At 38.1% G+C, this 13,866-nt stretch overlaps 1 protein-coding gene across 1 annotated transcript; it reads right to left on the bottom strand.

The window, feature by feature from the left end:
* Position 1: 1 nt before the first annotated feature.
* Positions 2 to 8,876, bottom strand: LOC108623562 (esterase E4-like; the record flags this gene model as incomplete). Its single annotated transcript, XM_018022141.2, has 6 exons — positions 8,662 to 8,876; positions 6,651 to 6,939; positions 5,053 to 5,238; positions 4,175 to 4,377; positions 410 to 566; positions 2 to 345 (listed from the first exon to the last, which is right to left on the bottom strand). Coding segments are annotated over exons 1-6 (1,320 nt in total), but the record flags the coding sequence as incomplete, so codon positions are not given.
* Between the last annotated feature and the right edge of the window lie 4,990 nt (positions 8,877 to 13,866).

Here is a 13,866-nt window from a genome sequence, read left to right as displayed (position 1 = left end):
GGGTAATGTTGTACGCGAGTTTCAAGTTCGTATTCGTATCGAATACGAATTTGTAGAAGTACGTCGGTTGCGTGGACTTTTTTGTTTGAATATCTATCACGTCGTAAATGCCTTGAAGGAAGAACGAGTCGCTTACGTAATTCGCGTATTCCTGTATCATCTCCTTGCGAATCGGCTTGTCGCCAAAGTACAAGCGTTTCACATCGTTCGGAGTGATACCGCGTCTTTCAAGTCGTTTCTGCAGCTCCAGAAACATGACCAATCCGAAGTTCTCACTGATCGTCGCGAGGTCCTTCTCGGTATCGTTTTGACGGTTCACTGGCAATCCATAACTGTTTCCAAACGCTATGTAAATAAGGAAATTTTATGTACTGTTTTTCACATCCTATGATGAAACGAAATGACTTACGACCCAGGAATAATGAACCCTCGTTGCTGTTGAAACCAATTATTAAAGGTACTTGAACTCCCTTTTGAGACATCACCAATGGATGCTCCGGCATGAACGGATTTGGAGATTTGTCGTCGATGCTCGGGATAAATACTCCGAATTCGATGAAACGTTGCTGTAAAATTAATCGAAGTATAAATTTTTTATTTATTTGTAATTAATTATTTGATCTGACAGAGGATTTTGTGGATTTATAGCAAAATTGTATCGGAAGTAAATACAGGGTGTTTGCGAATTCGTGGTAATCGTGGGAAGGAGATGATTCTTCACATAAAATCTAGTCGAAAACAAGGAATACAGTTTTTTCATACGGGGCATCATTTTCGAGAAAATTGAGTTTGAAGATTCGTTATCCAACGCACACTAACGTAATTTATGCTCACTAACGTAAGCAGTGATAGTCCATTTAATACTGTTGCGTCTACGAGATGAGAAATTGCAATGTGTATAAATTAGCATCGAATTACCCTACTAGTGATCTGCAAGATTTTCTGCTTAGCAATGGACGTAATGACGAGTGGAACATAAAATTTCCTGTTAATTATTTTCTATAATTAACGTGTATTTGAATATAAGTGCAGTTGAGACAATTGGTAGTGTGCTTAAAGCGGAAGAGATGTTATACAAGTGAGGTCATTTTGTTTACGTGGAAACTTAAGATTCTACGTTCGAAGTTGGAACGGACTCATACGTCTCTCAATAAAACTCGTAATGCAAGAGATTAGGGGAAATTGGAAGCATATCTAAATTCCCATCGACATCCCTTTTATATCTGCGATTTTTGCAATCGTTCCCTTAACGATCCTGTTTTGCAAACTTAATTTTCTTTCGCATATCTTATCGATATCATCCAATCGTATCTGCATTACCCATTATGCAACATAAACTCTGTTCAACTAACTTTGTATTCCTTCTCTGTGCCAAGTTTCCATTAAATATGCATGGATTTTCTAGATTCATTCTTTGTTTCATTTCAATTGGACATCGAAGTTTGTCAGAAAATTGCAATCTCCGCTGATTAATTGAAGACAAATAAAATTGAATTTGTTTGAAATGCGAACGAATTTCTTTCCTCGGATCTCATGGCTCGGCTTACCATTGGCGTGAGAAATTCCCTTTCGGTGGCAACGAGCTTCACCGGGTCTACCGTCTGCAGGAACTTGATCACGTTCTCGGGCACGATCGAATGTTCGCCAAGTTTCGCAGCAAGTTGGTACACGCGCAGCTTGGGCTCCAAGGTTGTGCAGGCCCACGGATTAACCGCTACTCCGCTCTGCGCGATCGCCTTGTGGAACAATCCTGCGGAACGCGGACGACGCGGAACAGAATTTTGCATTTCTGGTTGACGGAGCAGATAAAGCACGAGCCTCGATGGCGCGAATGTAACGGACGAGACCGAGTGCTCGGAGAATGCATAAAAGAAAATGGGTTTGCAACTTGCCCGGCTATTCAGCCAGTTGAAATCGGCTAGACTTTTAAACGCTTGTTCAGCCGTAACGCTGAGTTTGAGTTTCATCTCTTAGGAATTGTTAATCGTTAGATTGCAAAGCAAAAATATACAGTGATTCTTATTAACATTTCGACAGACTTCGAGATAGAATAAGTTTTTTAATACTGGATCAAATAACTTCATACTGTTTGGAATGTTAAAAGACTTAATTCACTGTATGATCACGCTTGGAGGTACTGGGATAACCGAATACGTAGATCGGAGTAGTGGCGAAAATATGGAAAGCACTAGAGAGAAAGAGAGAAATGTGGACAGTAATCGAAAACTGGTGTTTGCTCACTACGGATTCTCGCGACGGTAGGTAAATGTTCATTTTTTTTTTTTTTTTTTCTTTTTTTGTCATTACCACACCATTTCTTCAGCATATGTCGTGACGATTAGACGCGTTCTCGTACCGTTACATGTTCTCAATATATTTATTGTAACTTGCGTTTTATTATAATAAAGTCCAACAGAAATCGTACCTTCAGCTAAAGGAGATATTGTTAAGTAATGTATAGACGCGGAACCGGCGCTTTCTCCGAAAATTGTAACGTTGTCTGGATCCCCGCCGAAACTGGAGATGTTCTCCTTCACCCATCTCAAAGCCATCACTTGGTCCTTCAAACCCTGATTACCTGTCGCCACTTCGTGCTCCACGTTCAGGAAACCTATCAGTAATAAAAACTATTTAACGAGAACTTTACACTATTCGATGTAAAAAGACGCACATAGTCTTTCTTAAATATTTTATAACAATTCTGGTAATTGAATAACAGATGTGATCTGTTATAACTTTTTCGGATATCAACGTTTTCTGCAAATTTCTTCGTGCAGATTATATAGTCTGAAGAAAGAATGACTTTGATATAAAGTTACCTAGAAAAAACGTCGAAATTCTTCAGGAATGTCGATGTTAAAAACGCGTATAATTGTTCTTGACTATCTCATAACAATTTTGCAATTTTTTATAACAGATACAATCATAGATGATATCATCTTTCCGGGTTTCAACGTTTTCTGCAAATTTCTTCGTGCAGATTACGTGGTCTGAATGAAGAATGGCTCTCAGATAAAACGTTAGCAAGGAAAGACGTCGAGATTCTTCTGGGAAGTCGCCATTTGGTCGGGCGATAAAGGCACTTTGTTGCACGAGAACGACCTCGTGTCCAAATAAATGTCGAGATTTTGCTTTCACTGGTAAATGTGTTTCTTTATTCTTATCGTCTCGCGTATCGAAACAAGATAATGCTAAACTGAGCGATATTTACGACAATCTTAAGTGAACAAGAAATTAATTTAAAATAGATTAGAGTCCGTAACGTGGTTACATAAGAAGTTAATTTACGATTGTAGAACTCCGTCTTGCATGATTTGTTATTCCATATATAGTCGACTTTTCGTTGAACATTCACTACTACATGAATATTCTATTGAATCTTTGTTGTACATATGTATGAATACCTTACTCCGTCTGAACATTCTACACTACTTAAAAAAAAATATGGCACCGAATTTGCTATCGAAAATTGCCAAAGATTGGAAAGTGTTACTCATTGTCAGTAACAAATTTTCATGGGACGTTAATGTTTCTGTTAAATTAAACAAGTTTTTAAGCCTCGAAGGATGTATTGGCTATACAGTCAGTCCCAAAAGTTTATGTACCTTAGAAAATTACAATTGGAGTATTTTTTAATTAAAAATTAAATCATTCCTTAATTCGAATTTCTTCTAATTATCTTAAAGCGGAAGAGATGTTATACAAGTGAGGTCATTTTGTTTACGTGGAAACTTAAGATTCTACGTTCGAAGTTGGAACGGACTCATACGTCTCTCAATAAAACTCGTAATGCAAGAGATTAGGGGAAATTGGAAGCATATCTAAATTCCCATCGACATCCCTTTTATATCTGCGATTTTTGCAATCGTTCCCTTAACGATCCTGTTTTGCAAACTTAATTTTCTTTCGCATATCTTATCGATATCATCCAATCGTATCTGCATTACCCATTATGCAACATAAACTCTGTTCAACTAACTTTGTATTCCTTCTCTGTGCCAAGGTTCCATTAAATATGCATGGATTTTCTAGATTCATTCTTTGTTTCATTTCAATTGGACATCGAAGTTTGTCAGAAAATTGCAATCTCCGCTGATTAATTGAAGACAAATAAAATTGAATTTGTTTGAAATGCGAACGAATTTCTTTCCTCGGATCTCATGGCTCGGCTTACCATTGGCGTGAGAAATTCCCTTTCGGTGGCAATGAGCTTCACCGGGTCTACCGTCTGCAGGAACTTGATCACGTTCTCGGGCACGATCGAATGTTCGCCAAGTTTCGCAGCAAGTTGGTACACGCGCAGCTTGGGCTCCAAGGTTGTGCAGGCCCACGGATTAACCGCTACTCCGCTCTGCGCGATCGCCTTGTGGAACAATCCTGCGGAACGCGGACGACGCGGAACAGAATTTTGCATTTCTGGTTGACGGAGCAGATAAAGCACGAGCCTCGATGGCGCGAATGTAACGGACGAGACCGAGTGCTCGGAGAATGCATAAAAGAAAATGGGTTTGCAACTTGCCCGGCTATTCAGCCAGTTGAAATCGGCTAGACTTTTAAACGCTTGTTCAGCCGTAACGCTGAGTTTGAGTTTCATCTCTTAGGAATTGTTAATCGTTAGATTGCAAAGCAAAAATATACAGTGATTCTTATTAACATTTCGACAGACTTCGAGATAGAATAAGTTTTTTAATACTGGATCAAATAACTTCATACTGTTTGGAATGTTAAAAGACTTAATTCACTGTATGATCACGCTTGGAGGTACTGGGATAACCGAATACGTAGATCGGAGTAGTGGCGAAAATATGGAAAGCACTAGAGAGAAAGAGAGAAATGTGGACAGTAATCGAAAACTGGTGTTTGCTCACTACGGATTCTCGCGACGGTAGGTAAATGTTCATTTTTTTTGTTTTTTTTTCTTTTTTTGTCATTACCACACCATTTCTTCAGCATATGTCGTGACGATTAGACGCGTTCTCGTACCGTTACATGTTCTCAATATATTTATTGTAACTTGCGTTTTATTATAATAAAGTCCAACAGAAATCGTACCTTCAGCTAAAGGAGATATTGTTAAGTAATGTATAGACGCGGAACCGGCGCTTTCTCCGAAAATTGTAACGTTGTCTGGATCCCCGCCGAAACTGGAGATGTTCTCCTTCACCCATCTCAAAGCCATCACTTGGTCCTTCAAACCCTGATTACCTGTCGCCACTTCGTGCTCCACGTTCAGGAAACCTATCAGTAGTAAAAACTATTTAACGAGAACTTTACACTATTCGATGTAAAAAGACGCACATAGTCTTTCTTAAATATTTTATAACAATTCTGGTAATTGAATAACAGATGTGATCTGTTATAACTTTTTCGGATATCAACGTTTTCTGCAAATTTCTTCGTGCAGATTATATAGTCTGAAGAAAGAATGACTTTGATACAAAGTTACCTAGAAAAAACGTCGAAATTCTTCAGGAATGTCGATGTTAAAAACGCGTATAATTGTTCTTGACTATCTCATAACAATTTTGCAATTTTTTATAACAGATACAATCATAGATGATATCATCTTTCCGGGTTTCAACGTTTTCTGCAAATTTCTTCGTGCAGATTACGTGGTCTGAATGAAGAATGGCTCTCAGATAAAACGTTAGCAAGGAAAGACGTCGAGATTCTTCTGGGAAGTCGCCATTTGGTCGGGCGATAAAGGCACTTTGTTGCACGAGAACGACCTCGTGTCCAAATAAATGTCGAGATGTTGCTTTCACTGGTAAATGTGTTTCTTTATTCTTATCGTCTCGCGTATCGAAACAAGATAATGCTAAANGCCCTAGTCGACGCTTCATCATCTTATCAGCTACATTCAATCTTACAATAGTTTATCGTTTGCAAATGCCGCGTTCGTTGTTCTCGTATTCACCCAGGCAAGCCTGTGGCGCAGGAAAAACTCAACGCATTTTTCTCACGCTGAGAAAACCATACGCCAAGAACAACGATTCCAAAATTACGGGAAACTACTTAAAGTTAATATATACATACGCGACGCGTCGCCATTGACTAGTTTCTTAGAAAGTACGAATCGCGACCTAATTGATGTTTCCCATGCTAATCTGGCCGAGCCGCGAGCGCGACAGGCGAGCCACTACCCTAGAGTGACCACCCTTCCCAGGTGACGCGCTCAGCGGCAACAACGCCCGAGCCTAGGAACACGATTAGTCCCTATCTCCACGAAGGGCCCCTCGCTTTTAACGGTCGTATTCGACCGAGGAGAGGTAACAACGGAACCAGAGCGACCGCTCCTTGCGCGGTCGCCCCGTGTCCGCCAGCCAACCCAGCGACCTATCGCTGGGGTCGAGCGCCCACCTGCCGAAGTCTGCCGTCTCCGACTCGTGCCTTACAAAAGCGTCAGGAACATAAATAGTTTTAATTCATGATTAGTAAATCCAAAGGGAAAAGCAATCATTGATTACTAATTGATGTTCAATTGAATTAAAGATTTAATCATTTATCTGCTCAGAACGACTAAATACCTCGTTAAGCTTTAAACGTGTTACTGAAACTTGGAATCCAACAACACATTTGTCCCTCAATTAATTTACATAGGGTGGTTTCACTGTACTTGGAAAACAACATTCTAAAATTTTCAGTTTTACCTAAGACGCCTATCCGGTAGTTGATCGTTACTAGAACAATGTCCTTCCGTATTAGATAGTCAGGTCCATAGATATCGTCGTTTCCGGAACCGAGGATGAAAGCACCGCCATGGATCCATACCATGACAGCGCGTTTCTTTTGGGCATCGCACGTCGGTTTGTACACGTTCAGGTAAAGGCAATCGTCGCTTCCTTTCACTTCTTTGGTCATAAAATCATATTGGGCACATACGTCGCCAAATTTCGAGGCATCTCTCTCCCCTGTCCATGGCTCCGGTGGTTGGGGATCCTACATTCAGAGATTAAGATTCCCATCAATGAAAAACACTGCTGCGTTGCACTATGGAATTGTTAAATATACAGGGTGTCCCAGAAAAAGTGTTAGAGCCAAAGAGAGGTAATTCTGTAAGTGTTTCTGAACAACAACTTCCTTTGCCAGCCACAAATCACAGTAACTATGCATTGCAAATTATTCTTATCCACTGCCTAACTAATTTAAATAAAAATTAAATGTGGTCTTTATAACAATTTATAAATTCCAATATGTTTTAAGAACTTTAACACTATAGTTCACAGCTGCAAGAAATCTTGTAAAGTCATTGTTGATATTAGTCTCCTTTTGTCTTGGTATCATTAATTATTATCAATTATTTTTGAAAATTCTTGTTTACGATAAATTATTAAGCACTTGAAGCGAACTTTGCTCGTTAAAAACAATTGATGATGAACTGGGAACTCTGTCGAGTATCATCTTGTTAATGAGGATAAAGTTTCGTCAGCTAAATCGAGTGCACTTATCTTCTCTCCTTAAGAGTAACGAATTTCAACTTAATTTAAATGATTCTTAAATTGGATCTGCCTCATTCCATTTCCGGAGAATCTGTTCCCAATTACTTTTCTAATCGTTACCAAATATTGTACAATCTTCAGTCCTTAATAGGTGTTAGAATAGTTTTATGTTTTTAAGTCAGAATTTAATTACTGCTACGGCGTATAAAACCTTGCCAGGAGATGTTACGCATCGCATGTACGTAATCGTGAAATCCGTCAAGCGTGACTGTGCATGTTTTACGACCATGCTCAGATGTTTCTTTCTATCAACCAAAAACACTGTAGACCTATGTTTTATCATCTGACAGCGTTCATCAATTGCTACCAGATTACGTTTTTCATTAGCCCATTTTCTAATTGCGAACACAAGTACACAATTCTGTTCGCTGCTAATTTTGTGAGAGTGTAAAAGAGTTACTGTTATGCTATATAGACTGCAGAAGCAAACTAAAATATTTATGATACTAATCTTACATAGCAATTTCCTTCATACTCTGAGTATTGCAATTTGCACTTAGTTAACTTTTATAGCATAACATGATTTTCATGAACAATTCTGTTCATTGCTAATTTTATCAGTTGGTAGATTTTTATGCAAAATACATAATTCATAGTAGTCAGTTAAAATTATGCATTCCAGATTAAAATTTCGCTTATCATTTAAATATTGCGACATAAATTGTCCTTTACATATCTTATGCTACCGCTTAATTATTTCATAAGTCTATAAAGTTCGCAGTGTATTTATCTTTTTATTTACCTATCCTTATCTTATATAATAATTATCCATATCTTATCTTTCTGTTATCGCAGACTGTATAATATCATTTGACTCCTAATTTTAACATTAGATTAAGAGTTAAGTTAATTCAGTAGGTTGTTTACCTACCAGTTAAACCTACCAGAACGTCAAATGATCGCTTTTGAGATTATTTTTTATTATATTATTGAATTATTACATGATAATTATTTTGTGTTTTATTGCCTATGTATATTATTCTATATCTATAATCAACTGGAAAAGAATATAATGTTTATTTGAATCACCGTCATCGATAGAAATAGATACATATAAAATGTCGGTAGATTTAGTGTTAATACAGTGGATAGAAATTGAAATTGTGAATTGTCCTAAACTGTTAATAGACTGACAAGCGTTTGTTATTTTTTGAATTATTACCTTGAACCGTAGCGGTCCAGTCGGTGGCTTGGCGTACGGGATGCCACGAAACGCCAGGAACGGTTCGCCGTAAACGTTCTCGTCCACGACACCGCGCAACAGGCCCTGCTTCACGCGCACTACAGTCATCTCGGACGGCATTTAACAGACGTATGACGCAACGCTTTTTCACAGCCGATGTGCTGACTGCGTACTGAATCAACGGCCAGTTGCCAATGCTTTCTTAAACGGAGTATGCTGGGGGCATGAAAGAGGCGAACGGATGCCGGGTGATAATAGTAGGGGAACGAAGTAAGGTTTAAAGTGACGCGACTGCCGCAAGCAGTCTTCTCCCGCTAATTGAACTTGAACATGTATAAAAATTGAATAGATAAGATACAGCTGATAAACAGCTAAAAGGAAAATCTGATAGCGTATCAAATAACGTTAAACGTATTTAAATATTAGTATAGTGATACCTAGGAAAGGTAGTTTTCATGTTTAAACAGTAACTAGCGCAAATGATAACATATATTATTGGACTATATTGTAGGAGGCTCCTGTGTACTGCGTAGCACTATTTGATAAATAATCGCGTTAGATACTATTTGTATTTTTTATCTGCGTGTTATAATATACGATACAAATTTTGTTTGCAATATCCACTGTGTGATTCTTATAGAATTTTTATGCTAAAAGCATATCCCAAATGTACTGTTTCCGAAAAACAAGTTTTTTGTAAAAATGCATGATTTTGAGAGTTTTGAGGCATTGTATATGCAATCATTAATAATCTAATTTCTTAAATTTGTTGTATGGGAAAAAGAAATACCAAGCGATTTTATTATGCTTATTCAGAATTTGAATTTATTTTGAATGCAGTATCATAATAAGTGTATCATCAATAAAGTGTACTCACGTTTTCCCTAAAAGAATCGAACACCAAATTTATTTAAAAAAAAAAACCAAAGTAATAGCCCAAATTATATTAAGAGTAAGAATAACATGCAAAGATAAGGGAGGCCTCCTCCAGGCGCGTGGTCGCACGTCTCCGGACACGTCCTCCAACAATTGCCGGACCGCTAATTTAAAAATTCTCGCGAATACGTAATTATGTACTAATTTTCGAGGAATTAGTTGACCGCTAATTCCTCCAAACAATCATCTCCGAATACGCATTACGTGCGGAGGCGCATGTTACACATGCGGATCCCTCCGACTTATTTTTAACAATCGACCGTGGTCTAAGCTATCTTGTTTTAAGCATTATCTACCAATTTCTGGGAATCATTCGTCGAAGTCGAAGGTTTATTTACGAATTAGAAATTTAGTGCGCGAAATTAATTTTACGCGGTGCAACAATTTGGTTCTTGGATCCGGGTCAGCGACCTACGAACTATAGTGAGGAGAGAGCCAAGTTTTTCGAAGTCGAAGGTTTATTTACGAATTAGAAATTTAGTGCGCGAAATTAATTTTACGCGACGCAATAATTTGGTTCTTGGATCCGGGTCAGCGACCTACGAACTGTAGTGAGGAGAGAGCCACATTCGAATCCACGTTCACCGAGTGCTTAAGAAATGCAGGCTTATGAACGATCATGTGCGGATATCATCTACACTCAATTAAGAAAAGGGTATGTTAAAGGGTATATTACAAAGTCGCGGGTCCCAGTTGGATAATCGACGGCCACCATCAATTGGAATCGACGTGGATGCCACGAAACGCCAGGAACGGTTCGCCGTAAACGTTCTCGTCCACGACACCGCGCAACAGGCCCTGCTTCACGCGCACTACAGTCATCTCGGACGGCATTTAACAGACGTATGACGCAACGCTTTTTCACAGCCGATGTGCTGACTGCGTACTGAATCAACGACCAGTTGCCAATGCTTTCTTAAACGGAGTATGCTGGGGGCATGAAAGAGGCGAACGGATGCCGGGTGATAATAGTAGGGGAACGAAGTAAGGTTTAAAGTGACGCGACTGCCGCAAGCAGTCTTCTCCCGCTAATTGAACTTGAACATGTATAAAAATTGAATAGATAAGATACAGCTGATAAACAGCTAAAAGGAAAATCTGATAGCGTATCAAATAACGTTAAACGTATTTAAATATTAGTATAGTGATACCTAGGAAAGGTAGTTTTCATGTTTAAACAGTAACTAGCGCAAATGATAACATATATTATTGGACTATATTGTAGGAGGCTCCTGTGTACTGCGTAGCACTATTTGATAAATAATCGCGTTAGATACTATTTGTATTTTTTATCTGCGTGTTATAATATACGATACAAACTTTGTTTGCAATATCCACTGTGTGATTCTTATAGAATTTTTATGCTAAAAGCATATCCCAAATGTACTGTTTCCGAAAAACAAGTTTTTTGTAAAAATGCATGATTTTGAGAGTTTTGAGGCATTGTATATGCAATCATTAATAATCTAATTTCTTAAATTTGTTGTATGGGAAAAAGAAATACCAAGCGATTTTATTATGCTTATTCAGAATTTGAATTTATTTTGAATGCAGTATCATGGACCGAAGTATAACTCTTTGTCGAATGTTTTTCACTTTTCATTAAAAGGTTATTTGGATATAACGTTTACACAAGTTTGATATAACAGTTTACACGTTCTCTAAATGTTTACCAACGCTACTGTACCGATTTTCTCTCCTCTTAACTGAAAGCTAATTCCTGAAACTATATCACGTTTCCTGTTCAAAGTAGTCAAGAGCGGTTACGAATTTTTCTAATTTCACTCGAGGAAACCTGCACCTGTGGGTTCATTGAACTTGGGGTTCTTTGGAACCTGAGATGCTTCAGTATTCGAAGTGAAAGGGATGGATGTTTTACAGGCTCCTTTGTGTGTGATAATACATTCCACAATTGTTATTTTGGTTGCTTGAACGTCGTGGAAGAATGACTGTAAAAAATTACAAAAAATGTTTAATCACGGTGACAATAGTGATTAGCAAGTCAGCTTATCGTGTATTTGTAGCTGATAATTTAACATGTTCCGTGCCACGTGTACCACCGGTGGTACACGGTAAACTTGATCGTCAGGCCACGTGTACCACCGGTGGTACACGCAGTCATATTTATTTAATGCGCTGGTACGGCGGACCGTACGGTCGTAGCGAAAGGGTTAAAAACAATTCCGAAAAATGGCCTAAATTTTAGGCGGTCACACTGGTAAGACCGCTTAATAAGTTCAGTAACTATATTTTTTATAACTACATTTCTTATATTCTGTTGAAATTCGAGAATTGATTTACTGCTCTTATTGTTACCACGGTATAATCATCTATTATTTTCGGCTGTGGGAACGAGTACTAAATATTTAAATTGACGTCGGAATGCAGAACGGATGAGCGCCTCGTATCGAGATCAATCCTGATTGGATTACATCGGAACGCGAACCGCATTCGTTTTAGATCGTTTTTCACGAAAGGAAGAGGGAATGTTTGTCTCCGGCAAGAAAAACTGGCTCTTTACAAAATTACTCGGACTGTTACCGGAAAACAAGACCGCTGACATTCAACGAAATTGATAGCTGCGAGACAACTAATCGCGACAAATACTGTCTGTATCTTTTCTACACGTATTATCAGGAAATTGAATACGACTTTGAAAAACTGCAGGTGAAAATTATTACTGAAACTCCGAATGGATATTAATCATTCGTGCAGTGACAAACTTCAAAGCCAATTTGATAGTTTATGCAAATGAGATTTTCTAAAATGTTTTTTTTTTGTAATCGCGTGTTGTTGTATCTATTAGTGATAATACAATATATGGGATGGAGAAATGCATGGATGAGCTGGGGTAATCGTAATAATAAACCAAGTCCATTTCTGAGCAATAAGACTGAAATAATGACTTTATATTATACAAGTAAAAGAATATCGATGAATAAGAATTTAACAACATAAATTACTATTAGTGAAATAAAAAAATGTAAAGCAAACTACAGACAAAGTAGAAAAATTGATGTAAAAAATGCAGGTAATTGTAAAGATTGTAACAGGCTTAGCCCCTTTATTATTATTGTAGTTAATTCGGGATGTACAATCCAAGCCACGGATCACGCTACGTTCGGGAATTACGCGTCAAAGCTAAAAGCCGCTCCCTGTTAAGCTTTCCTTCGACCATAGAGAATACTACACCGCACCTATTCATGAAACTCGGGTACGGTAACCCCGGATTATTGGATGGATGCATAAAACTAGAATTTCTACTAATCAGCTCCTGATAACGATTCCAATACCAGAGATGGCTCAACCGATATTAAAACTACGAAACGTTTCAAAAGGCAAATAAAATATAAATAATGTGAAATGAAGTTAACAAGTCCATCGACGTTCACAAAGTTAAAGCGAATTAGCGTTTTCAGACAAGTTCCGAACGGAGAGTCTCTCATTTCGCAGGTGATAAATCATCGAGGATACTGAAAATTGAATTTGTGGAACAAATGCACAAGCGTGTTTGAATTTTAAATACGAATTCTTCATCCTTCTTGTCGCTCCGTTTTGAAAAGTCGAAAATAGGTAATATGCGATATTTGCTACAGTGCGAGCCAAGGAAGTTGGTAACTGGCTCATTCGAGGGCGATTTCCGTCAGTCGAATGCGAGATACAATTTTTGTACACGCTTTGAATGCGATAAAAATGAAGTTTCAGCGGTTGGAACGGGCGTGGACAAAGGCACGTTCGCTCGTTTCTAAGTTAATCGAAGGATGGTGGGAATCTCGCGGGCCAACTTTCGGAATGCTACGAAGCGGAGAGGGATTTTGCTCGGGAATAAAAGATAAGGGATGCGAACGGTCTTGGGAAAGTTTTACTTTGAAGCTATTCGTGGTCCCTGCGTGCAATACCGTGAGACTCGTAAAGGATCTCTTCCCTCCAGCATCCTTCCCTTTCAATTCCTCACACCTTTATTCTATTTCAAACTGTATTTCATTTATACTAATCTTGTGAATTTCATTGGCGTTGGATACTTTAAATTACATTTTTATCTATATTCGTATAGCCCATCCATAATAGCAAGACTTTCTTATATGATAAAAATTAACAACTGAAAGATCATTAACATACAGTTAAGAGCAAAACTAAACTCACGCTATTTAAAATTGAATAACTTTTGTATAATTTGATCAAACAACCTGAGCTTTTTTTAGTAGTCAAGAGGACTAGTTTACTAAATTACGTATACACCAACACCTC

Source organism: Ceratina calcarata, unplaced genomic scaffold (genome assembly GCF_001652005.2).
Source record: "Ceratina calcarata isolate Rehan_Ccalc_2016 unplaced genomic scaffold, ASM165200v1 scaffold275, whole genome shotgun sequence".
In the NCBI taxonomy this organism is placed as follows: domain Eukaryota; kingdom Metazoa; phylum Arthropoda; class Insecta; order Hymenoptera; family Apidae; genus Ceratina; species Ceratina calcarata.
This window is presented reverse-complemented; position numbering and strand designations above follow the sequence as displayed.